Source organism: Thermobia domestica, chromosome 1, assembly GCF_964235325.1.
Source record: "Thermobia domestica chromosome 1, izTheDome1.hap1.1, whole genome shotgun sequence".
NCBI lineage: Eukaryota > Metazoa > Arthropoda > Insecta > Zygentoma > Lepismatidae > Thermobia > Thermobia domestica.
The window spans coordinates 125,204,200-125,229,846 of record NC_137454.1 but is presented as its reverse complement, the minus strand read 5'-3'; the positions used below and the strand labels follow the sequence as shown (position 1 = coordinate 125,229,846).

Below are 25,647 nucleotides of genomic sequence, written 5' to 3'. Positions count from 1 at the left end.
CAATCAAATTGCATCAACAATAACTTTGTCAGTGTTGTAGCATGTATTCCCTTAAGACTATGAGTCATAAGTTTCAATAAGGTTAGCTATGTATCCCTGTACACTACCTCATCAAGGTCAATCACGTGGTACAACGTCTTGCTTACGTTTATATTTGGCTGTAATAATCAATACCAATGACGCATTCTCAAATTATCCTACAAAGTTTCAATGTACCAATGTCCTGGACTCCTAATCCCATCATAGGTCAATAACTGATCACGTGATCACAATGATTTACCCAAAGAACATTTACCAATTATTGATATGACAATAAGAAATGTACCCCCTCCCAAAATTTAAGATTGGTACACAAATACACCTGTGTCTTATGAAAAAAGTAATAAATCCTGTACTTATTCAATAATAAAGCCGGTCAATAACATTTAAATTTTGAATATTTGGCCATAAGAGGAACACCAATGGGTCCTAGAAAACGTTTACCGAATTTTGTTATTTGATAATTCCCAAATTTAAAAGGGAACATAAACATATAAAGGTAATAAACCATATAACGTGCTAAATAGGTGTCAATAACCTCCGAAATTCGATTTTTGGTAGTTCTTTACCCAAGAAAGGGAACGATGTGGACCATCCAAATTTATAGTGGTACATATTGAAGTCCTGTACTATGATACCAAATGCTTATATTAAAACAATTTCTAAAACCGAGTGGATGAGCCAAGATACCCCTCCCAAATTTTTCAAGGGGTGCGTCAATGTACCCATGTCTTATGATAGGAAATGAACCCATATACATGACCATATAACCATATAAGGTAATAGAACCCCATCAAAGGGAGGAAATTGGGCCAAAAACCAAACGCATGGTACAACATATTGCTTATGTTTATATTTTAGTAATTTTTACCCATGAAAGGGAACAAGATGGACCACCCAAATTTATCATGATACATGTTGAGGTCATGTACTATGATACCGAATGCTTAAATTGGAAAATTTCCAAAATTTAAGGGGATATGGAATGGACCCCTATACATGATCATATAACCATATAAGGTAATAGGACCTCATCCAAGGGGATAAATTGAGCCAAAACCAAACACGTGGTTGTACTAAAATTTGGCAATTTCGTACCCATCAAAGGAAACGTGGTGAACCACCCAAATTTATAGTAATATATATTAGGGTTCTATACTATAATACCAAACATGTAAAAAGGGGCAATTTCCAAAATTAAAGGGGTGGGCCATTGTACCCCTCCCAAATTTTTAAAGGAGTGCACAAATGTACCTATGTCTTATGATAGGGAATAGACCCCTATACATAACCATATAACCATATAAGGTAATAGAACCTCATCCAAGGGGATAACTTAGGTCAAACCAAACACGTGGTTGTACTAAAAATTTGGCAATTTGTACCCCTAAAAGGGAACGAGGTGGACCACCCAAATTTATCATAATACATGTTAGGGTTCTATACTATAATACCAAATATATAAAATGAGCAATTTCTAAAATTTAAGGGGTGGGCCAAAGTACCCCTCCCAAATTTTTAAAGGAGTGCACAAATGTACCTATGTCTTATGATAGGGAATAGACCCCTATACATAACCATATAACCATATAAGGTAATAGAACCTCATCCAAGAGGATAAATTTGGCCAAAAGACCAAACACGTGGTACAACGTATTGCTTACGTTTATATTTTGACAATTTTGTACCCCTAGAAGGAAACGAGGTGGACCATCCAAATTTATCATAATGCATGTTAGGATCCGGTACTATAATACCAAATGTTTAAATTGGGCAATTTCCAAAATTTAAGGGGTGGGCCAAAGTACCCCTCCCGGAGTGTACAAATATACCGATATCTTATGAAAGGTAATGGACCCCTATACATGACCATATAACTATATAGGATAATAACACCTCATCAAAGGGGATAAAATCGACCAAAAACCAAACACGTGGTATAACGTATTGCTTACGTTTATATTTTGGCAATTTTGTGCCCCTGGAAGGAAACGAGGTGGACCGCCCAAATTTATCATGATACATATTAGGGTCCTGTGCTATAATACCCAATGTTTAAATTGGTCAATTTCCAAAATTTAAGGGGCGGGCCAAAGTACCCCTCCCAAATTTTTCAAGGGGTGCATTAATATACCCATATGTTATGAAAAGTAATGGACCCCTGTATACGTCCATATAACTATATAGGGTAATAACACCTCATCCAAGTGGATAAATTAGGTCAAAAACCTCCGAAATTTGAATTTTTGGCAATTTTTTTACTCATGAAAGGGAACGACATAGACACCCAATACTGATAGAGGTACATACTATGGTCCTAGGCTACCACACCAAATTTTTAGATTTGGCAATTTCCAAAATTTAAGGGGGGTGGTCCTATGTACCCCTAAAAGGGAATGAGGTGGACCACCCAAATTTATCATAGTACATATTAGGGTCCTGTACTATAATACCCAATGTTGAAATTGGGCAATTTCCAAAATTGAAGGGGTGGGCCAAGGTACTTCTCCCAAAAATTTTAAGGGGTGCATTAATATACCCATATGTTATGAAAAGTAATGGACCCCTGTATACGTCCATATAACTATATAGGGTAATAATACCTCATCAAAGGGGATAAATTAGGTCAAAAAACCCCGAAATTTAAATTTTTGGCAATTTTTTACCCATGAAAGGGAACGACATAGACACCCAATACTGATAGAGGTACATACTATGGTCCTAGGCTACCACACCAAATTTTTAGATTTGGCAATTTCCAAAATTTAAGGGGGGTGGTCCTATGTACCCCTAAAAGGGAATGAGGTGGACCACCCAAATTTATCGTAGTACATATTAGGGTCCTGTACTATAATACCCAATGTTGAAATTGGGCAATTTCCAAAATTGAAGGGGTGGGCCAAGGTACCCCTCCCAAAAATTTCAAGGGGTGCATTAATATACCCATGTCTTATAAAAGGTAATGGACCCCTGTATACGCCCATATAACCATATAGGGTAATAACACCTCATCAAAGGGGATAAATTAGGTCAAAAACCCCCGAAATTTGAATTTTTGGCAATTTTTTACCCATGAAAGGGAACGACATAGACACCCAATACTAATAGAGGTACATACTATGGTCCTAGGCTACCATACCAAATTTTTAGATTTGGCAATTTCCAAAATTTAAGGGGGGTGGTCCTATGTACCCCTGCCAAAATTTAGAGGGTGGGCCAAGGTACCCCTGCCAAAATTTAGAGGGGGTGGTCCTATGTACCCCTAGGTCATTGACCTCGGCCAGGGACCATGGGTCCTGAGGCAGGGACCCAGGGGCCAAAAAGTGAGGCCAAGTCATGCGATTACTACTATAGTTTAAACCCATTTTTCAAAAAGACATTCATTACCTAGAAAAACTTCACAAAGAATATGGCCTGCTATAAACAATACGAACACCGCCCCCCAGCTTGGTCTAGTGGCTAGCACGCCTGCCTTCTGTGGTCCCGGGTCCAATTCCCGGTGGGTTACTGTTGAACAATAAACGTGGTTCGGATTTCACTATAATCAGTAAACACAACTCCTTTGGCCATTAAAGCATAACCGTGGAACGCTAAACTCAAGCAAACAAACATACAATACTTACTCCCCCTCCACTCTTTATTCTACATGCCATCTCTACATTTGTCGATACAATCCCCTTAGTGCTATGAAGCTCTCTTCTTCCATGTAATTGCCGCTACTTTACAAGAATATAAACCAAAAAAGTCAGTAGGAAACACATTATAAAATTTACTTTTTGAGGCTCGTTTTGGCGCCCCTCTGACTCTGGCGCCCCTGAAAGTATGAACACATCTGAGGGCTGCGGACCTGAGGTTAACCTTCATGTTATGCCACTGGTTTGACGTGTTTGAAATGTTCAGTAAGTGATCGGTTAGTGCAATAATTTCGACGGTTACTGATATTTAAAGTTTAGCTAAGACAAAGTTACCTAACCAAATACATTTGATATCGCGATGTCAGAATTTGATTTTTCCTCAGATAAAAAAAGAGAAAAACAATAGTAATAAAAACTCTTACTCGTATTAGGCTCGAACTAACAACCTAATTCGTACAGACTAGTTGCTCTGACCGACTGAGTTTCGATTTCTTACGCGAAAGAAGTCTGTTATATTACGAAGTATTCTTTTCATTATGATCGTGCTGTTAATTTATTCTTTCGATAGGTAATTTCCACTGTTTTCTTTATCTATATAAATAAATGTATAGATTCATATATTAAGAGTCTTTGGGTAATGTGTGTAATAATTTCGCGACAAATATACTTGCTTAAATGTATTGTATGCTATGATTTGCCCTGATTGTCTGTTTATATGGCGGTTGGAAAACACACGTCAAAACTGTTGAAAGTAATACGAACACGGCTTAAGAACAGGGACTGAACTGAGTTATCACTCGATTGACCTTGAGGGCAAAAAACACCAAAAAGTAGCTATAAACGAAAGTTCAGCGTGCATTTCTGTGGATCTCTGTTCAGTATCACGGTTCTCTGGGAAAAACGTTTGTTCTTAGGAGTATATTTTACAAAACCTAACCGTTCGATAGAGCGCAATGGCAGCCCTTGTTAAGGTGGGGTACTACCATGTGCAATAAAAATGTCGCGTCTCCTTGAAGTGACACTTTATCGAAAATAACTCGTTTTCCTTTATATATTTGAAGTTTCTGAGGGTTTCAAAATGAGGAAACATTACTGACAAACAAGGACGCATTTAGGGGTGGTTCATGGGGGCCGGACCCCCTCTGTAATCCCAACTTTTCTGTAAATTTAACCTAATTTTGGGGGTTATTTTTAAAAATTTTATTATAATTTATCCTAATATTGAAGTCGAACCCAACAGATAGCTTTGGACCCCTCCCGAAATAAATTTCTCCATACGTGCCTGCTGATAAATATATTTTCAATATATTCGTTAAATAATAAAGTAAAATAACTAAATTAGGAGCAAAAAAGCTTCAACATAGTCTAACTTTTGTCCACTGCCAATATTGTTAGAAGGGATATTAATAGCAAAAACTCCTAATCAATGCTGAACCTTGGAACTTTATCCCGAACACAAGCATATTTTCGAAACACACTAAGGCCTAGCCAGAAGGCATTGTAAGCGAGTTACGTTTGCAACATCGCACGGAAAGGAATGAATGCTGAATTGCATTCTAACCCGTTCCTACTACTATTGCTACTACTACTACTTTTATTACTAACTTTTGCTATGGATCTATATAGTACAAGGGCAAACTTATTTTAATGAAAGAAGTTTAATGAAAATTTAAAAAAAATCATCGTAAAATAACTTTTTGAATATTATTTTTAATCTTTTTTAACGAAAGAAGTGTTATAAACTTTTTAAAAAATAATAAAAATAAATCTCCTTAGGCAGGGTTTGAACCTACGCCAAAACCAACCGTCCTTACTAGCATGTTGCGCTAGCTCATTCAGCTATGATAGCCGACAGCATCTGGCGTTTACTTTGTGCTATATTTACATCATGACTCGTGACGCCACCAACAGGATCACGATATAGACGTCATTATTTTTCCTACATTGCAGAGTTCTCCGAGATTTGATCATTGTCTACTCGGACTGGAATTGTCATTTGGAACAAATACTTTAATATGAAGCCAAAAGTTCCTTTAAAATAGACGAAAATTTTGAAAGTTTTAAGAATTTCAATAATTTTGCCTTTTCCCATGAGGGGGTCGTAGCCTCTACACCGAAGAGCCCCCCGACATTTAATCATTGACCACTCGGACTGAAATTGTCATTTGGAACCAAAACTTTAATATGAAGTTAAAAAATTAAACTTTGACATCAATTTGAACTGACTGGGTTCCGGTTAACCACACTATTGTGTTTAGTTTAGTTAAGTGGTAATTTGTGACAGCTTCACATCATCAAAAGAATCCCTCACTTCATTCCCCCCAGGAGTCCGTGATGGATCAGCCACTAGAATCAATAGACACTTTTCCTATTCTTTTTGTCACCCTTGGTTGTGTAGGAGCTCTCTCGAACAAATAAAGAAGCGGTAATATTACAATCAAGGGGCGCTATGGTATCAGGTATCAGTTACTTAACTATTAGGTATCAGTTAAGTTACCTACCCCTAACCGCACAGGGCCATCTTCGGTAGAATAAAAAATGCCACTTGATATTCCAATAATGAAATGGGAGAGGATGCTATAAATATATTTCTTATTCATTTTGTCTGCCCTGCTTATCAGAAATTACGTAACGTTGTCCCTGTTTGTCAGTAACGTTGTACTTGTCTGTTGGCAGGGTACTGAAATGAGAGGGGTGAAAAAACGTCGTGCCGCCTCCCACATGGTTGCTCAAATTATTACTAAAGAAAGCATTTTAAACTAAGATGTCTATGGTTACTACATTAGGAAGGATGGCATATTCAGAATTATTATTATTATTATTATTATTGTTATTATTATTATTATTAAATATGAATGTCTTTGGAGCACCGAAATTGTGTAAGACGAGCCATGGTATGTGGAGGTTTAAGATGGGTGGCCATAGGGAAGGAAAAACCAGGATTTTCCTCCATCTGACTCTCTAACGTAAAGATTATGTGCAGAAGGTAAGAAGCATCATCATTCTACAATAGGTTGCTTTTACATAGAATATCAACTACTTAAGTTCTCCTCCTTCAAGCTACTTACCTCATGTGGTAAATTCAAAACAATTTCAATTTAAAACAAATAGCCTACATTGTAAAAGTTTTCCGTAATTAAACATCTAGAGAAAATTAAAAATTTAATAGGGAAATCTGTTAAAATGTCCAATCAAGTAGATAGAAGATTATTTAATGATAAACATTGTGAAACTTTATAAAATTCTCCAAATTAGAATTAACGTTCACTGGAAAACATTCGTTATACACCAGCGAGTATATTGTGAACAGTGAGCACAGGGAAAATAATTACGAAACTGTTTGCAAACAAAAATTAAGGACACTAATGCAAGTGCGACGACATTTTTTCTTTTTTGGTATTGTCATGAGCTTTACACATATGTTACAATTTGATTCTTTCCCACATAAAAAAAAACAAATAAAATAACCATAGTAATAAAAGTGACAATTGCACTTCTATGGGGTTCGAACCAGCTACCTGCGATTTACAGGATTGTTGCTTTAACTAACTGAGTTATTTGTTTTCTTACGTCAACTAAACCTGTTCTACAATAAAGACGAATTTTCATTACGATTGTGCTACCAATTCGTCCTTTTTCATAGGTAATTTCCACTTTTTGCTCTATCTATACGTTAATACTTGGCATAGATTCATATATTTGGAGTATGCATATAATGCACTCAATAAGACATATTAGAAATGTTTCGTTAAAATTTTCGTTTGTAGATTTAATCCACATTTCTCTCAATGACATAGATGCCGTTGCTTCGTGTTGAACTGCAGAATTCCCTCGCGTTCTTGAAAATTTCCCAGTTTAGCAGAGTTGGTAATTCTCGTAATTTCTGTCGATTTAATGTTTTTTGCTTCTAATTTATTTATTTTAAGCTAATATCTAACACAAATATTAAAAGCGGGTTTGTTATTAACGGTTACTGCTGAGGAAACCTTCCGAAATTTCGAACATATAAAGAAAACGGAGATATTTTCAAAAAACTTCAAAATAAGGAGACGCGTCATTTATTTTGCTCATAGTAGTACATTGAATGCAGTGGCCTCTATGCTTCGCTAAATCATACGGGCGGACATCGAAAAACTAATTTCTCGTCATGTACGAGTCATGAAATATTAAAATCCGTCGAAATCTAGAATTCAAATTATTTCACGATCTCAATTTTTTAAAATTTGTTATAGTAGACAGTAAAAGTACGTTCTACACAAAGTTTGAATTTAAAACTAATTCGCCCATTTATCCTCAAAGTTGAGGTTTTAATAAATACTACGGTCTACTACAACGAATCTTTTTTTTTTTTTTTTTTTTTACACCTAACGTTCCCCACACCGCGAGTTTTTGGTACACCGAATTTTCCTACACCGAGTTTTCTTACACCGAATTTTCATGTTCCCTGCTGTGATACATATTTATAAATTTCTTTCATTCAGACAAGGATACTCTTTGTGAGTAAGAGGGAAGGGCGCTAGAAAACCGACTTTTTTTTTCAGTGCTCTATAAATTTCATTAATGTGGAAAAATGGGATCCGTTCTAACCTTTTCGCTAGGGGCCCATGCATCTTTACTTTCGCTACTGGCTCAGTGTTTCTAAATTGCTCTTACAAAAATCTTACGCTGTTAAAAATTTTATGATGCCACACGTTATTAGTAAGCATTGGCATTGAACCAAATTTTCATTTTAGATCCGAGTAACATCTGTATATGAATTCAACGCAAAGTAAAATCACCAACCAAGAGGGAAAAGAATTTGCTCTGCGCTATGAACACAAAGTTGTGGCGATCAAGAATTTGTGCAAGTAGACTCTGAATTGAAACGCAGCTAACATATCAATATTACCGTTTGCTACTTTCTTATTCAGAACGAAGAAGAAGACGAATTATTGGAATGGTAGTATTAAGTTCAATAACAAGTGCAGCAATGACAAAAATAAATAGCAACGTTTTGCTCAGTAAATATCGAGGATGCATGGTAGGGTCTGTACTAGGCGATTGCCTTGGTGCCCCTTATGAATTCGACCCTGTATCAAAAAGTGTGTTACAAAAGTATTTTGATAAATTGACAGGGCCATATTTTAAAGGTGAGAAGTTTAATAAACATTCAAAGATTGAAACAATTTAACATTAACGTTTAGGCTAGCTTAGGATTAGTTAAAGAGGGCCCGTTTCGAAACAAAGATTAAATTCTTCTTTTAGCTACTTAGTAGGCATGACATATTTTACGGGTTTTTGGCAATAAGAAAATGAAAATACAATATCTTAGCCAGAAATCAGTGTCTACTTTCAGAAGAATGCTTGTTCTATGTATCTTACAGTTACTAGATGCTGGTGTAGTTTTGGCGCACCACATTTTGAAAGATTTATAGGTAATAGTTAAGAACAGCTACTTCTCATCTCCCGTGCACGAGGATACATCTTACTGTTGCACTACCTAAACACCCTAAGTACAAGGGCAAGAACTCAGTCTATTACCTACTTTTTAACATCCTAGATAGTTAATGAATAATTCCTGAAAGTATGGCGTTTCTCGTCCTTCCCTAAATGGGAAGTACGGCTCCTTAACTATAACCGATTTATAGTAAAATGTTTTGCATGACAAGACTTTTCTATTAAATGCTATTTTCCACTGGCGATGTATTCTACACAGTGTACATAACCTGTATTTTATGTTCACAAGTGAAATGTTACTAGTATGAAATCATAACAAGTGCTGTTGAAAGTTGTATCATTGCCAAAACTTACTTCTTTTCATTACCGCCACGGCCTATGTTTAGCAGAAGGGGTTCAGCTCTTTTCTCTATTTAAAAAAAAAAAAAAAAAAAAAAAATGGTAATTTCTGTTTACATTCGGTAAGTTTAGTTTAGTTTATGTTATATTAGTGTAGGGGTCCAGCATAATTTTCCAAAGAAATGATAGAATTTTGCTTGTTTGTACTAATATTAGGTTCGTGTAGTTTAGGTTAGGTTAGGTTAGATTTGGTTACGTTACGTCTAAGTTCTTGCATCATTCATTTCTCTTGTATTTTTTTTACGTGCCTCTGGACCCCTTCTGCTAAACATACTCCACCGCCACTTATGCACAAACTCAACATCGCTGACGCGGCTGCTACCTTGGGAAGGAACCTCCGTGCTACTCGTGGGCACTCCACCTTCGCCCTTCCCTCACTCGGTTACATAGCATTCGTGAATTTTAGTGGCAACCTAGCACAGATTGGTTAGGGGTTTCTGCACTGTAGTTTTTATGCACACATCCGGAATCCATATCTGGTCGCAAATCGTAAGATAATTTTGAATTTTCAGCTATTACTTCTAATGGTCTCCTTGAATGTTATTTACGCGAAGTGATATTTTCGTGTCGCGCACGGGAAAGTTTTTTAGATGCCAATAACATGTAATTAGTGAAAGAATTGTAATTTTTCAACAGTTGACGAACTCAGAATCAGTGGTTGTTAAGTCATTATAGCTAGATTTTACAGGAGCGCGCTTCAAAGTTTAGAGAACTGTGTTAAAATATCAAGATATGAATACAATGAACAGAAATTTCGTGTGTTGGTTCGTTTCAATAAATGTGACGTTGTGTTACAAAACCAGATGCATGTCAGTTAAGCCATACGTTTTTAAACAAAATTTGAAACCTTGACTTAACCACTTTTCTTATAAAACGAGTGAAAAGTTGGTAAGACAGTGTACTTAACAAATTCGGACCCTCGCTGTTTACAGATGCCACAATAAAGAACAGATAAATAATACGAGACATAGCTACGAACTTGATTTCTATAAGCCACTTGTATATTCATGCTACATCATCATCTACATCACTAGCAGACACCAATGTTGTAAAATTTAGTTCCTTCTGGTAGAGATACATGTTCCAGCAGCAAATGTACATCATCACATTTTTCTTTCTCAACCAGCCGCAACTTACCTGAGGTCTGTGGACCACCGTCATATGCATTTTGCAAGGCTTGCAATCACTCCCCGCTTTACAAAGACGACTGTGGTCGAAAACGAGTTGAAGACTTTGAGTGAGGAACTTCTGGTATATACCCTCTTTCCAAATATACACCACGAATTCCGATAAAGTCAGAAACACTTCGGATAAGAATGTCATTAAAGGCCGCTTTGAAATCAGAGACAACAAGGAGTGCCATCATGTTCCCCATTATCAGTGAGTTATTTTTTGACATATAAAACCTCAATAGAATTTTTGCGTAAGAGTTTGTGTGATCAGTTGTGAAAACATGTGGAAGGGATGAGGACTTGATCTTTTGATTGCTGCTTCTTTTCAATATACCCAAAATTTCTATCAATGGGCATGAAAGAATTTGCTTGAATAGGGAAGAATAAATAAACACACTGAAAGCAGACCTGCGCAACCATATATCATCCACCAAGATGCAGCCAAAACGCAAACATATATCTGTTCTCCCCTTGTACTGCGCAATTATCCATAAAAACATATAGTTCCGTGACTGACTCAGACACATTTTTATCAATATACCATTTCAATCGTCTCATAACTTCATTTGCTGTTTTGCCACTAAATGTTTCCGTGTACACAAATATTGTCGCATCATTTGAAGCCACATTGCATACACCAAAACTGTGCAGCAAGAATTGCCTTTTATAATATTCTTTCCAAATATTAGTTACTGGGAGAGGAAGATTTTTCTGATAATTAAAACAAGTACCCTGTATGGAAAGATCCTTCTGCGATGCTTTCTTCATCTCCCGTAAGTAAGTATAAAAGTGTTCGACTTTATGACAATGCACTATATTCTTTTTTATTTCTTTTCGTTTCTTTTCTTTTTTTAAAAAAACAGCCTTTGTTTCTCTGTACGAGCAGCCTTCCATTGTGCATCCATTTTCATGCAGTCATGACAAATATCTTTGTTTGGTTGACCAAATTTTAAATGAAAATTATGCTGAAGTGCGTCATCGAATAACTAATATTTAATATCCTGAGGCAAATCTGGATTTTGCTCTATAAAATCTTTATGCAACTGAGCGACGGTGAGTTCGGCAGATAGATATTGGGCAGTCTGCGATGTAACGTGGCAGTAATGACTTTCCCTTTTAGGAATGTTTGAAATGAAATCGCGAACATTTTGGTGCATATACTCGGGATTGTTACGTTCGGGCGGATGCTTTCCTCCTCCATGAGTTAGTGAATAACCCAAACCTCGAACTTTCCGATCCAGTCTTCCTCACTTTATTCCATGCAACCCATGAAACGCACTCATACACACTTTAACTTGCACAGCATCACATGTAAAGTAGTATTCGCACGTACTTTCTCGCTTCTTGGCATTCGGCTTGCGAGGACGGCTAGTTTTGATAAGCTTTTGAAGAAGGCACCCCTTGGACATAAACATTTTGCTGCTCGTGACTGCCCAGTTCAGTGAAGTAGGTAAATGTACTGTCTTTCTGATCCGCGGAGAACTTTGCATATCCATGCCTACATTGGAAATCTTGAAGTTGCACAGGCAGGCTCACAACGTTCCCTTTTTATCCTATGTATGCTTTGCCAGCTGCTTTCAACTTCTTGCACTCTTCGTGTCTTCCCTCCACGGGCGGGAGTGTTCATTTCACAGATGTTGCCTTTGACAGTCCAGAAGGCCCTGGTGTCAGAATGGACATGGTATAAGTTTATCCCGGTGGATCTACACTTGTAGATAATGCAGAAGGTGCATCCTCACAATCGTTGTCGCTGCTACTTTTGCTCCCAAGTCCCTTAAATATTTGAAGTCATTGGAAGACGTATAATCAGAGCCATTACTGTGCAAACTATTGTGCAAAAGCACAAATCAACTTAAGCTTGGTTGTCACTAAAAAAAAGACGATTGCTATGCAACCGAGTCTGGGCAGGGGATACCACCGTAGGGAGGCAGGCGCATGAAGGACTGTGGATATAGCTATAAACAAAGATAATCGAAAAAGCACTGCGTATGGCATGATAAAAACACTTATCTTACGTATTGGGTTATGTATATGTACGTTATTTATTTATTGAACAAATTTCCAGATACGGCATAATTTTGCCATTTTACACAGGGATATGTTAACGAACAGGGTAAAGAAAGGAATAGAAATAATGTATGAACTACAATACCAATTGTAATGTGAGCAAAGAGTGAAAACGTAATATTATTTGGCCAACACGCGTTTCATTATTGTCAAACACCGTGTAGCTTGAAAAAATGTCCACATCAGTTGGTAGATGATTATAATAGCTCGATATTCTGTGAGAAAGAGACCTCTGTGTAATTGCCAACCTGTGGCGGGCAAGATGGAATAGGTGGGTATTCCTGGTTTTGCGGGAATGGGCACATGGGGGACGCAAGGATAATTCTTGAAATAGGGTTTTCGATCTTAAGTTCCCATTAACTGTTTATGAAGAAATTTCAGGTCAGATTTATTTCTGCAAGATATCGCAAGAGTTCTTCCTTAGATAATATCCGAAGTGCGGAAACACGAAAGCGTACAATAATAATAAGGAAATTGTGTACAGATTTAAGTCTATAAAAATGTGTAGGTGTGGCCATGGTCCATATGCAAGCAGAATTCGATCTTGGGGCCTTATTAGTGTTTTATAAAATTTATGTTATGGTGCGACAGTGCGTAGTTCAGGAAATAGGTAAAGAAGCTCCATCATACACATTGATTTCTTAACAATTGAGGAGGTGTGGTTAGAGAACGTGAGTTTCGAGTCAAAGATGACACCAAGATCATTTTGAGTAGCAGAATGGGTTATGGGGGAACCGTCAATATGGCATTCGGAGGTAACAGGAGACTTTTTCAGAGGAAAGATAATACTGTCACATTTCATGCTGTTTCAGTTGCCACATTTCACAGCCCATAAGGTAATTTATCTCTTCCTGTAGTGCCACCGTGCCATGGAAACCCAATATTTCTCTGTATAATTTACAATTACCAGCAAAACAAGTGTACTAGGATTTGCTGATGCGTGTGAGTAGAAGTCGTCCATATACAGGGCAAATAGCAGGGGCCCAAGTACACTCCCCTGTTGTACACTCGAGATCAGATATTTTGTTTACGGTCTTTCAAGTAGCTGGTGATAAGAGAGAAATTTGCCATGTATATTAAACCTATTCGAAAGATTGTGGCAAAGATGAGTGTGACTGACAGGATCAAAGGCCTTGGAGAGATCAAAATAAAATATAATTGAGTATTGTTATTCATACATTTAACTGCACAGAAAAGAAGAGTACTTAAGGTTGTGAGACGTGAGCTTTTCGGTAGAAAGCCGTGCTATAAGATGTGAATTTAAGGTAACGTGAATTTAGGTAGCCTGGTCTATGATTATTTTTTCGAAGATAATAAGAATTACGGAAAGAAAAGGTATCAGTGATCTGTAAAGCGTGATATATATATTGGGCACATGTGAGCTAGTTTCCTTCACTGAATTATCTATTAAATAGAATGAATGGAGGAACCCAGATAGCTGAAACAGTTTTGTTAAGAAAGTAAATGTTATCGGGTCCAAGGTATCTGTGGAGAAAGCGACTACAAGAGTACCAGAACATCATTGGGATGGTAGAGAGGTTTGATAAGATGTTAGTACAGATGGGGCAGAGAGGGGCAGGATGTGTTGTTGGAGAAGGGAAGTAAATATTCTGCAGCAGTAATAATTAAAGAGGTCGGGTCTTTGATCATCACTAGCTTCAGTATTCTCGTCATGAATTGTTCCTGGTATACCGGGAGATTTCGATCCAGATTTTAATACAGATCAAAAGAGTTTAGAATTGCTAACAGTAAAATCACCAAGTGAGTTCTTAGATTCAAAGTACTTATGTCGCTGCGCCTTCTTGGTAAGGCTTCTAATTTTGCGAAACGTTTGCGTGTGTGGTTGGTTGGATGCGCCTTCCATAGATTCCAATCATGCTTTTTCTTTTTAACAAGATCACGTAGTTCATTGTCACACAAGACACTGAAACTTGTTTGATTTTGTTGCTTTTACAGAGACAAAGCCCTTAATGGTTGACTGGATAATAGATGTAAGTAAATCCACAGCCTTGTCAATAGTTCACCTCTAACAAACAGCAGGAAAGAGTTCAATACCCGGACAGATGTCATCCAGTGGAGTTTCTTCCATTGGAGTTGTGACCTACTTTTAGGGGCATGGTTCGTAGTAGTAAAGGGAGGAAATTAAACGAAACATCTAAGGAATCATGATCCGACGGAAAGAGATTTCTGCATGGAACAACACCAAGAGGTGTTAAATTAGAGAGATCGTATTCAGGATTATTTTTTTTTCTTTTGCTGGTATTATGCGTATTATGTTGGCCTAGTCCAAGATCATGAAATAAGTGTAGTTTCTGTCTTTAGCGAGGCTATGCTTGGTATCTTGCCACGTGACGGAAACGTTGAAATCACTCGTAGACCAAGGGCCAAGGGGATAATAACCCCCGCTGGAAACTTTTGTTTCTTTAATAAAAATGTTCCTTAGGGTCCTTAGGATCAAAAAATAATTGTTGATCAACATATAAGTGCAACACCTATTTCCTGGGCCCTTAATCCTTTAGCACCCGTGTATATTTACGGACATTGATGGGATCTCATTAAATGACCGTTAGTGCAACATTGGAAAAAGTTATATCCCGATTGATTTGTAAGTGTGTAGGCTTTCAGTTTACGTAATGAACGGGATATTTCTGTGTACAAAGGAAAACTAATTGAGAGATTTTTTTAAAAGTCCCTTCTCGCGATTCTTTTAGTTATTACGTGGCAACATTGCAAGAAGTGTGGCAAGAGAGAGACACTGCAAAACTACACCGCTTAACATCAGTTTGCATCCAAATTCCTACGGAATACGACACAAACAAACACGGTCTATCGCTCTAGTCCTACCAAAGTTTCACAAAATTACCAGGGTTGCTAAGTCTGCTGAATCATGTGTGGCGGAAAATTGTACACTCTTAGTGGATAATTCACCATACTTGAAGCGTATTGCTATACGACAGTATATAGCAGACATCCTGTTTAACGAGGAGCAGTGCGTATTTTGCCAGAAATAGAGCTAAAAATAGTGATCACGAAAAAAAAGGAAAAATGTTTCATGGGAACCTAGTAACATGTGTCACTAGTATAGCTGAACGTGCCATTAAAGGAACATCTATTCGGTAGGAAGATGAATCACAACTGTTGCAGATTCAAGAAGTGCATCTCATAGGAGCCGAAATGAGGTATCCCAACATGTACCAGATGGTCGAGCTGAAATTGTTCGTGGAAGAAACATACCTAAAAATAAATTCGTTGAAGGCGCACTCCATCCAGGTATGTCAGTAAGTTTTTTGGTTACTGATGCAGCTTTATTGCTACTGCGAGCTTTTATTAATCACCATCGACAAGCGTCAAAGCTTTCGTGGCTATCCACGGCAAAATTGCTATATTCCAAGAGCTTAACTTACCTCATATCCTTTTTTTTTTTTTTTTTTTTTTTTTTACTTGATATCTATCCTTTCAGTTGCAAGTAATACAGGCCCAAGTCTTCGGAAAACCCGTGTCGCCGAACTTTTACCGTAAGATGTTTGTTCAGCTAATTCAAGTGTACGATGGTTGATGTCAAAACAGATGATCGTAGGTATAACAGTCAGATCTCTCACAAGCAGTACAAAATTAACTCCGCTCAACCGTACGGGCTACTGATTTTCATATTCACAAATATTTGAATTATAAAGAACAATGTATTGATTGTGTTGTCGAAAGCGGTGATGACCTCCAGCCATCAGTCTTAAAAGATTCATCTGTGTTCTCCCTCTTTTGATGGGATAATTTCCGAGGATTTGCGTATCACTTCCAGTTAGAAGGGTAAATATAAAGTACATGAGAGATTAGGTAGATCTGAGCTCTTGGAATGTAGCATTTCCATCGTGGGCGGCCACAAAGGAACTCACACCTGTTGGTGGGGATTAAGAACAGCTCGCAGTGACAGTAAGTCTGTTTCCATAACCAAAACACTTACTGACATTCCTGATCAGAGTGCGCCTTCAATGAATTTATCTTTAGGTATGTTTCTCCCATGAACAGTTTCAGATCGACGATGTTGTGGTACCTCATTTCGGCTGCTATGAAATCTACGTCTTGAATCTGTAACAGTAATGATTCATCTTTCTATCGAATAGCCGTTCCTTTAATGGCACGTTCAGTGACATTCTAGTGACACATGAGACATCCTTTTCCTTTTTTCATGACCATTTTAGTTCTATTTCTGGCAAAATACGCACTGCTACTCGCTAAAAAGGATGCCTGTTACATACTGCCGTATAGCAGTACGTTCCAAATATGGCAAATTATCCACTAAGAGTGTAGAATTTTCTACACATGATTCAGCAGACTGACTTAGCAATTCTGTAATTTTGTTAAACTTTGGTAGTCCAAAAAATTAAATGAAATCTTTAACGTCTCACGGTTATGCCGGTTAGGCTAAAGGAAACGGTGATAATAAAAAATGAGTGAAATGAAGAAAGTGGGAGGAAACGGGAGAACCCCGAGAAAACTCACGAGCACGAGGTTTGTCCACTACAGAGTCCACACGGCGCGAGCTGGAATCGAACCTGGGACCCCAAGCACCGGAGGTGAACGCTCTACCACTGAGCGACCGCGCTCCCCTTTTGGTAGTCCCAGTGATAGACTGTGTTTGTGTCGTATTCTGTAGGAATTTGGATGCAAATTGATGTTAAGCGGTGTAGTTTTACAGTGTCACTCTCTTGCCGTAGTTATTTGACCTGCACATTTTTATGGAATCTTTTTTCTATGAAATTTGTCGTCCTCATGTCATTTTCGTTTTATACGTAGTGTATTACACAGAAGTTTCGATTTCTCACAACAGCAATCCCTTTTCTTGTTGCAATTGTTGTCTGAAGGGCTTCTTTTTGTTTGCTATTCTTCTTCAGAATAACTAAGAACACGTGGATTCCAAGGCGAATATACTACTATTATCAACTTACACAAGAACACCAAGAGTAACAAATTGTTTAATATTACGGCAATGAAAAGATAGACATTACATACTATATAAAGTGCAATTATCTGTGTGCTCATGTAATAAGAATACATGCCCTACGCAATAACTTCGAGAGTTGTGTGATTACATACCAGCAGACATGTTTGGAAGTTGTGTTCATTGTAGAATAGCAGAACAAGTATTAAAAAAAAAGAAAACAATGTAAACGCACAACATTAAAATTATTGCTTTGAAATATTTTCTATTATACCATAGACCAACAAACCATTAAACCTTCCTATGGGATTTCTCGGTACTGGGTGTCTGTCATAACGAATGAGAAAATCAACTAGAATAATTTGTATCACTTGTTTTCTATAGAAAAATAAAACGGAACATTGACACAAATGTACGCTCGTACTTCCATGAAAGTCTATTATGAACCCTGTTAAGAGTATAAAATACATATTGCCTCTGTTGTTATTTGATAGAGCAAGACGAAAGTTTCAGTTTAAGTGAAGATGAAATAGGACATAAATACATTTTATTATTCACGTAGTTTGTGGTGTTGCCACGTAATAACTGTTCATTGACTCAAAGTCATACTCGTAATTGCATGAAAATCAATTATTATAAACGCTGTGAAGACTATAAAATACATATTTTCTCTGCTCCTATTTGATGGATCAAGACGAAATTTTTCGTTTTAAGTTGAACATAAAAGAGGACATATAAATACATTTTATTATTCACCTAGTGTACAGTGTTGCCACGTAACTAAAAGAATCGCCAAAAGGACCTTTTTTAGGGAAATTTTCCTAAATATCCGTCAATTATTTTTCCTTTGTACGCGGAAATGTCTCGTTCATTATCTAAACTGAAAGCCTACACTGTTACAAATCGATCGATGTATAACTTGCACTAACGGTCTGATCTACGGTCATTTAAAGAGATCCCATCGATGTCTGTAAATATACACGGGTGCTAAAGGTTTAAGGGTTCCAGAACCTAGGTGTTGCACTTAATAATGAGTCATGGCAGTCTTCTAAGATGTGCTGGGAGTTCTTATGTAGTATAAAGAAGCATCCGATAAACATAACGACGCTTTGGAATAAATTCTTCCATCTAAATAAGTTCACAGCCCCGTTCCATATAGTCTACTCTTCCACGTATTATTTATACATATCATCACTTCACATCCACGTGTTATATATGGTCTTTACGATAAATGAAGAAAATAAATTTCACTGTCGTTTACTAATTCATTGAGCTATGATACAGTCACTGCAAAGCAATCCAGTTTCCTTACCTCGCCTAGGTTGATTGTGCATGCGAGTAATTTGATTTTAATAATACGATCAGTTTGGTAATATGTATTAAAAGCACTGATGGAATCTGGACCAGGTAAACCAGGGTTTACGTGAATATCACCACAAAGCAGTAAAAATTATAAGAGATAAAGCACTGGTTTCTTGTCTTTGCTTCACACCTTGTTACACAGTCACTGGTAGTTTCTTCGTCGTTATTAGCAGTAGCTAGAAGTCCTCATGTTGGTCTTTATGGTATGTAAGCAACAGAAATGAATAAAGAAAAAACCTTTCACTATACTGAGTGCATGTTTCATTGGCAATACTGCACTTAGGTAAGTCATAGCACCGAAGGTACATGACGACACCAGAAAACGCATATAAACACCACACACATCCACCAAAAAGGGTAAAAAATAAGAACAGCTCATCACATTGACCCGGAGCTTGACGCCATCTTGAATTATCGACATTAAAGATAAGAACGCGGTACGTATTCATTTTTCTTCGTTGCTGATCAAAAGTAACAAAAATACGTAAATTTACAAATAAATGTCTCCCTTAACTTTCGAGCACTTCTAACTTACGTATTATGAATTAGCGCATTGCTGTATTATTACGCATCTCACAGGTATGAAGACAGCATATTTGGATTAGTGACACACTAATCTATTAAATTATTACAGTTCTTTTTCTGTAAATTTTAAAAATATATAAATCCCTGTTCTCAATCGGAAGCTTGAAAAGTTTTCAGACCAGAAGTAATGGCTATATATGCATAATGCATGTCCCTTTCGTTTTAATTTTAAAGGCACATTTCAGGTATGGTAGGTGTGCGGGAGGAAGGTTTTGTTATTTGTAATCATAGTTGTGGGACAGCTAGCAGGTGAAATATGTGCCCCGTAGCTTCCAGGTGGGGCGACTCAAAGGTGTGGTTCCTTTTAGTTTCCATTTTTCGAAATGCGATGTCTTTTAGTTGCAAATACTTTGTTTCAGTTAAACGTCCCAAAATTGTACTCCGACGCTGATGTCTATTTAAATAGTAACGTTTAAAATTAATTTTGTTACATTTAAAATTAAATTAATCTTTCAGTGTAACGTATCACTATTATGGCCGTTAGGTTAAGGGAAGAATTATTAAAGCAAGTGAATGACAGTGAAAGAATTGTTGAAATGAGAATATTTTAGGAAACAGGAATACCCTGTTAAAACGCACGGACTACCGCTAACTTACTTGGTTGGGGATCGAACCAGAGATCCAACGCACCAGTTGTTGGCGGCCTACCACTGACCTGCCGTGCTTCCTTTTTTGTTACATTTATTTCATGCTTATTAGTATTCGCTTTATTATCCCCTATGGTAAAATAATGATGATTACTAAATTAGATGAGGTAATTCGATTAGGTTTCTTCTTTTGGACACTACGGACAGAAATAAAAGTTTATTATATTTACAATTATTTTGATTTGTTTACATGATTGTTCACTTACTTAAACTACTCGTATGCAAAATAGTTTGTTGGAACAAGGACCATGTTTGCGGTAAACTGCCGTTATGAAAAATTGCGAACGTTAAGTAACGCGCTATTCATATTTATTATTTTTATTTGGTTTATTATTGAAAGCGCGTGATGCTAATGATACCAGTAACTGTTACTTATTTTATATAAACTGCAGTATTTAATATCGGTACATAAACTGATGGAAAGGAGTAAGGTATTAGAATGGTTATGAGTAATGTGCTAATGGTGTATGAGAAAGATAATGAAGAGAAATTAAGTCAGGAATAAGAAATTTAAAATAAAAATTAATCCTGTGAAGTAAGAAACAACTGCATGAGGTTGTAATACGGCATGGCATAGTGTTTCCTATTTATACTCTCAGTCATTTCATTCAGAAATTTAAAAAATGCGTCACTGTCTTACTATTGAAATGAAGAAATGATGAGAATAGAAACAACTTCTATTTGTTTTTTCGTTATAATGCTGCGTTTTCCAGTACTCATGTATTAATCAAATGTATATATTGACCAACCTTGCTTGTTATGAGTGTTCTCTATCAATCTACAGTAAACGTTCAGGGTAAGCCAAGATAAACTGAATCAGGCATGAGAATTGATAAACCAAAAGTTAATAGTATATTCGATGAGCAAGACGCAATGAAATTCCGCATTCCGTGTTGAGTCATATAAAACATATTGACTATGAACACAGAGAAAGAGGAAAGAAACAGGAAGGGAAACACGACCTGCAGCCGTGAGAACAAAACAGTTTACATAGGATTCGTACCTGATAAGTAAGGAACATAAATACCTGCGCTGTAGAAGGACTAAAACCCAATATTGCAGAGCTCCTCCAAGTCCTCAAGACGTGTCAGTAGACGCGAATGTGGCGAACCACATTCTAGCACATCCTTAAGGAACTTAACTCGTACCCATGCAAGGTCATTGCTTATAGGTGTTGAAGCCTGGAGATCACATTCGCCGTACATTTCTACTGCAGGAAATCGGAAGTAATTTTCTCGATTTACTTTTACTTGAGAACGGACGAGGCGTAGTTGCATCTGAATGGTTATGTTAATTCGCAAGTTATACGGTATTGGTCTGTTGAAAACCCGTGACAAATACTCGAGCTACCTCTGCATGATGTAGTTGGAGCATGGTATGCTGTCTCAGAGACAATAATCATTAGACAATTTTCTTCGGAAATACATTAAACTCAGCGCGTTACAATACCGACATCTCTGACTTTTTTGGATCAACTGATGCCAGACGAACAACGTTTCACAAATTTCCAGCAGGACAGCTGTAAAGCAAACGCTTCCTTGGCAGCAGCCACTTTTTCCACGCCTGACAATTGTCTCGAAAGATCTGATATGTTGGAATTTTGTTCGTGTGGTAACCTGAAGGGCAAGATGGACCACAAAAATTAGAGAACCACTGAATCAGTGGCGGATCCAGGGGGGCATCGGGGCAATAGCCCCCCCAGAAAAGGACACTTTCTTATTTTATATATATAAATAAAACCCATCCCCGACTTTGGAGCTCTTATAAGTAGCTCTAAGTAGTAGTATTAAATTTCCCCCCCCCCAGAAGCCCATCCTGGATCCGCCCATGCACTCCAACACAACGTAAGCAACGGAACGCGGACAGCAAAACGAGTTACACAAAGTCGACACGTGATCCATCCTGCCACATGCGCCTGGATTATAGAGCTTAGTATTTTCAGCAGTATATGTAGAAACGGTTGAATGCATGTAAGTACTTATTTGTTTGTGATATACTTTTGTAATATCGCCATGTAGACTACATGATCATCACTTAGTTTGGTTTCTCTTACTCTTGGTAAAACCTGTATAACCTCTTTAACTTAACGATTACGTGGTCCGAGATATTTTGGGGTTGGAAAATTGTGTTGTGAGATATGTCTTGCAATTAGTGGGTACATGTGACTGCGTACCTCCCAGGACTCGCCGATATAGGCAGAGAATGCTTTGGCTATATATCGTTGTCATTTCAATGTGTTATCACAGGTATTTTGTTTTTCCTGATTTGTCTATTTTGGTGTCAGATTTACTTTTGCCAGAATATAGTGTATTAACTAGGTGATAGACGGATAGAAAGTCACTCTGTATGCATTCTAAATATGTTCATTTAATAAGTTCTTGCGTTTTTATTTATTTTGGTATGTTTATGGTTGACAATGTATTTCTGTTTATATCGTTCGTCTGTATTTGCAGCGGTTGTAATAAGTTTAAATAGTATCAATATTGAGACATCTATTGATATTTTGTTTTTTTATTAAATTTGTTTATGTTGAGGTTTCATTTGCCGGCATGCAGTTACGTTTTTTTTTAAAATTATGACACTTTATATTTGCAAGGTTTTAATTACATATTCAACATACTTTGCTTCATTGATGTATTGAATAATTTAACTGTTAGTCTCTCCGTCGACACTGATCACTATATTTATTTAAATCGTTAAAACATTGTTCGGTACGAGAAATTCCAAACCTTTATTGAATATAACCTTTATAACATTCTTTTTAACAATAGTATAATTGATATTGCAAACACAGCTAGAACAGATCTATACCTAATTACGCCCGTCTTCCTTAAGTACAGAGCATAATAGACTAGTGAGAGAAACGTATGCATTTCAGCTCCAATATTTTCGTTCCTTGGAGACTTAAAAACAGCAGCAAGGAATGTATGAGAAGGAGATATATGTAGTGAAAAAATTTTAATAACCGATTACAAATGCTTAGCTCTCAGGTTTCAATATTGCTGTTGAGAGTAAACTAGTTTTGGTCAACACAGAAAAGTATGTACAGAGTGTGAGGAATAATGTATCAACACACTGAACTGTCATAGAAAATCTAGTTTCGAGGTTAAATTTCTGGGAGACATTAATATTTCCTAAGTTGGTGGCAACAGAATCGTTTGTCTAACTGCGCAACGGAGTTGCAAGAGAGTAACATTGACATATCAGAGGGTTGTTTGAGCTTTGAATGCGGAAGCAGGCTATTAAGTGGTACTGGAAATTTGAGAATGTTGCAAGCGTTTCTAGGACATGAGTATAGGACTGACATGTTGGAGAAATGAGTATGAGATTGATCCAAATTGAAGAGTAAAAATTACACGTGTACGAGACAGATTCAAGGTTCATTGAACTGTGTGTAATTTGCAGAAAAGCTGTCAGGGCGATCTCACATGGCTACAAGTGCTAAATCCTTAGTTGTGTTGCTGGAATTGTTTCAGCGTTGAGGACAAAAATCTTCAACTCAAGGGTCACGTGAGAGCTGTGTAAATGGTAGTAGTGTGGTACGCATACTGAAGAAAAGTAAGATGCATATGGATATTCCAAGATTGGTGCAAGTGAAGCCGACGCAGATCGCAGATACAATTTTGTGAATAAGTTCAGGAGATAGTTACACAAAAAGCGAGATTAATGTGTGTGATTATTTGGTCAGATGAAGCACAATTGAAACTTAATAGAATTGTCAATAGGTTTAATTATGTGTATAGGTGTGAAAGTAATCCCCACATTACTGTTGAAAAAACTGCTGATTGTTTTGGTGTACGTGTGTGGTATAATTTGTCACGTAGGGGAGCTCCATTGTGTCTAAGCAGTTACCAAATGCGACTTTATCGAGACCCTGGTTCGATTCTCAGCAAACGACGATGATTCACGATTCCCTGTTTCGATCTCCGGCCAAGTAACTTTGTGATGGAGAACATCATGTCCGTGGGTTTTCTTGGAGTACTCCCATTTTTAACACATTCTCATTGCACTAATTCTTCTCGTTCCCCTTAAAAGGACATAACTGTGAAGAGTTATTCTTATTACAATTTCTTTTATTAGAGGTTAGATAAAGATTATGTTTATTATATGAATTGATTAAATTGATCGAAATGAATAGCAGAGTTTAATATTTACATGTTAAATATCAAAAACAGATTACTTTCAAAATATTAAGAACATTTTGTTTAAGTTTTCAGTCGCTACATTTAACTATTACAGTGTTGAAAATGCGAATTTATTGAGAAAGTAGTTGAAAGCAATTGCGTAAAAGTCTGATTTTGAAAGTTTTATGTGGATAGAAGAAACAAATTTGAATTATTCTGTTTTATCTAAATATAGAATTTGAAATAAATGACTAACTTGGTCAAAATTAGTAATAACCCTTCTGTTGCGGCAATTGTACAAATTTCACGAGAAGAGAGCAAAGGGTTAAAATTGTCAAGAATGGCTTACTGTTTGTTACAAAACTAGCTTAAAAGCAATAAAAGAATATACGTATTTCGAATGCATATATTTATTAAACTTTAATGTCGAATATCGTACATAGTAAATGACTACATGTGGGTTCTCTAGGCCCCAAATTCGAACATTTTGTTTGTTTACCTCACTACTAACAGAGAAAGTCGCTTCATCACTGAACACGATGCGTTGTGCAAAAGTTTTATCATTGTGAATAACGTCCAGAATCTCGTTACAAAATGCCACAAGTTTGCGTTTGTCATCAGGACGCAGAGGTTGTAACAGCTGTAACTTGTACGGCTTCATAACCAACCGACGTCGCAAAGCACGCCAAATTGTTGTTTTCGGCACTTGTAACTCCCGACTGGCACGGTGAGTTGATTTTGAAGGACTACGTTGGAAAGCAGTTTGAATTTGTGCAACATTTTCTTCAGGAACACGAGGGCGGCCAGGACTCTTTCCTGTACATACACATCCTGTGTCTACAAACTGTCGATACCATCTGCGAATGTTCCACCCATTCGGAGGATCAATTTGGTGCCTCAACCTGAAACGTCTTTGCACTGTAATCACGGAATTGCACTTCGCAAACTCTAGAACACTAAATGATTTCTGCTGCCGAGTAGCCATTTTAAACATATGACGGTTATCAAGCAAAACAAACGAAAACTGACATCTAGCGCCTATTAGTATAAACTAGACTATGTATTAGTTTCTCGAATAGCCGAGCCGAGGCGCAGCGATCGATAGTTTGGAAAAAATAATTCTTCGTAATACGTATATTCATTTTGAAACGGTGTACAATGCATAGCTTCTTATACGTATACGTTACTACCTCCTACGTATACCGTAGCAATTTTGATTTGTTGTTATTATGAGCTTGTGGTTTT

General features: G+C 37.1%; 1 protein-coding gene across 1 annotated transcript in view; it reads left to right on the top strand.

Moving 5' to 3' along the window:
* The first annotated feature begins 8,274 nt into the window (after window positions 1-8,274).
* The window catches only part of LOC145688972 (ADP-ribosylhydrolase ARH3-like), a 51,521-nt gene continuing 34,148 nt past the window's right edge, over window positions 8,275-25,647 (top strand). The window contains exon 1 of the mRNA XM_081763130.1: window positions 8,275-8,803. Coding sequence (XP_081619256.1) covers window positions 8,611-8,803 — 193 coding nt within the window. The 5' untranslated portion in view covers window positions 8,275-8,610. The remainder of the gene's footprint in view (window positions 8,804-25,647) is intronic.